At 49.2% G+C, this 1,588-nt stretch overlaps 1 protein-coding gene across 1 annotated transcript; it reads right to left on the bottom strand.

The window, feature by feature from the left end:
* Positions 1-300: 300 nt before the first annotated feature.
* LOC140339128 (uncharacterized) lies at positions 301-1,582 on the bottom strand. The gene has a single exon (XM_072423703.1). The coding sequence runs from the start codon at positions 1,429-1,431 to the stop codon at positions 793-795; it is 639 nt and encodes a 212-aa protein (XP_072279804.1). The 5' UTR covers positions 1,432-1,582; the 3' UTR covers positions 301-792.
* Positions 1,583-1,588: the final 6 nt, after the last annotated feature.

The raw sequence follows: 1,588 nt of genomic DNA, 5'->3' as shown, positions 1-1,588 counted from the left end.
ACTCTGTGTGAGGTCTGATAATACTCTGTGAGGTCTGATAACACTCTGTGTGAGGTCACACTCTGTGTAATACTCTGTGTGAGGTCAGATAATACTTTGTGTGTGAGGTCTGATAATACCATTAGGGGGCAGACGCTTTACTATGGGGACATTGTTGGACAGGTGACCCCAATGAGATGGCCCTCACTTTGACCCCATCTGGAAGGTTTCTGTGGATAGCAGTGTGTGTGTGACCCCTCTTATTAAACATTACAGACTGAATATGGTAAGAAGTAATAATGTAAAGAAATGACAAGTTAGCATTTTTTTACCCTTTTTATCATCACTTTGCAATATAAATAAGCAGAAACTGAGATCAGAAAATAAAAATGTGCTTATCCTGTACAGCCAATCAGCTTGTGAGTGGGGTCTCCACCCTCATTATTTGCACAGTACCTCTGTCCACACCAGAATGCCATTGCTGGGGCAGGTGAGCAGAGACCACACCTGCAGACTAAAGCGGGCTTCTGCTTTCAATTAAATGGACAAAGTAACAGATTCTTCTGCCAAAATGAATTCATAGGTAGAGCCCTAAATCAACAGTCATGGTCCCATTACTCCTCCATTACATTTTCTGTGTGGGTGGAGCTGGGAACACAGAGATCTGCTTCCTTAAGAAGGTAAAATAACCAATTGTGTCTTATATGCCTCCACACTCTGGGCATATAAGAAGCCGGGGCAACTTTCCTGTCCTCGCGTGCTTCTGACCCGGAATGGTGAGCAATAATGAGACCCTTGGGCAATGTGCCACCATCACTGTCCTGCGGCCTCCTCAGCACTGCGGGACTCCTGATGTATGAAGCAGATTTTCCGCCAGGAGAAGGCCTTGATGACGGTGTGGACCTTCCAGTGGGCGGAGAGCTCGGCCTTGGTCAGGAACTTCTGGCTGCATTCGGAGCACATAAATGATTGCTGCACTGGGTGGAGGATTTCGTGGTTGATCAGGTCCGACTTGTTTCCAAAGCTGAGCCCACACTTGGTGCACACCAGGCGTCGGTCAGTATAATGGATTCTTTGGTGCTGGATAAGAGCAGAGTTACTTGTGAAGGACTTGGCACACTTCTTGCAGGTACAGGTGGGCTCCCGGGTGTGGACGCGCTGATGGAGCGTCAGGCCCAGCTTGGAGGAGAAATAGCGCTCGCAGTTGGTGCACTCAAAGGATTTTTCGTGGGTGTGGGCAGCTTCCTGATGCTTCTCACATGAGCCCTTCCGAGAGAATTTCTTGCCACAAGTGGCGCAGGAATAGACTGCCTCTCCCCGGTGCAACTTCTGGTGGAGCCGAAAGGCCGCTTTACCAAAGAAGACTTTCCCGCACTCACTGCAGTTCAGTGTCTTGTGGAACTTGCGGGTGTTGCAGGGCGCCTTTATGTGGTCATCTGTTCGGGTCACCATGTAGGTGTGGTCTCGGGTGGCATAGTTGTCAGCATCAGGGATTACTTCAATATAGTTACCCTCAGTTGACTCCTCCCCCTTGATGCACACTGTGGTGTACTCCTCCTCAGATGACTCCTCCCCCTTGATGCACACTGTGGTGTACTCCTCCTCAGAT

Source organism: Pyxicephalus adspersus, chromosome 10, assembly GCF_032062135.1.
Source record: "Pyxicephalus adspersus chromosome 10, UCB_Pads_2.0, whole genome shotgun sequence".
NCBI classification, from domain to species: Eukaryota; Metazoa; Chordata; class Amphibia; order Anura; family Pyxicephalidae; genus Pyxicephalus; species Pyxicephalus adspersus.
Note: the sequence above shows the minus strand (reverse complement) of the source record. Positions and strands in the feature narration are given on the sequence as shown.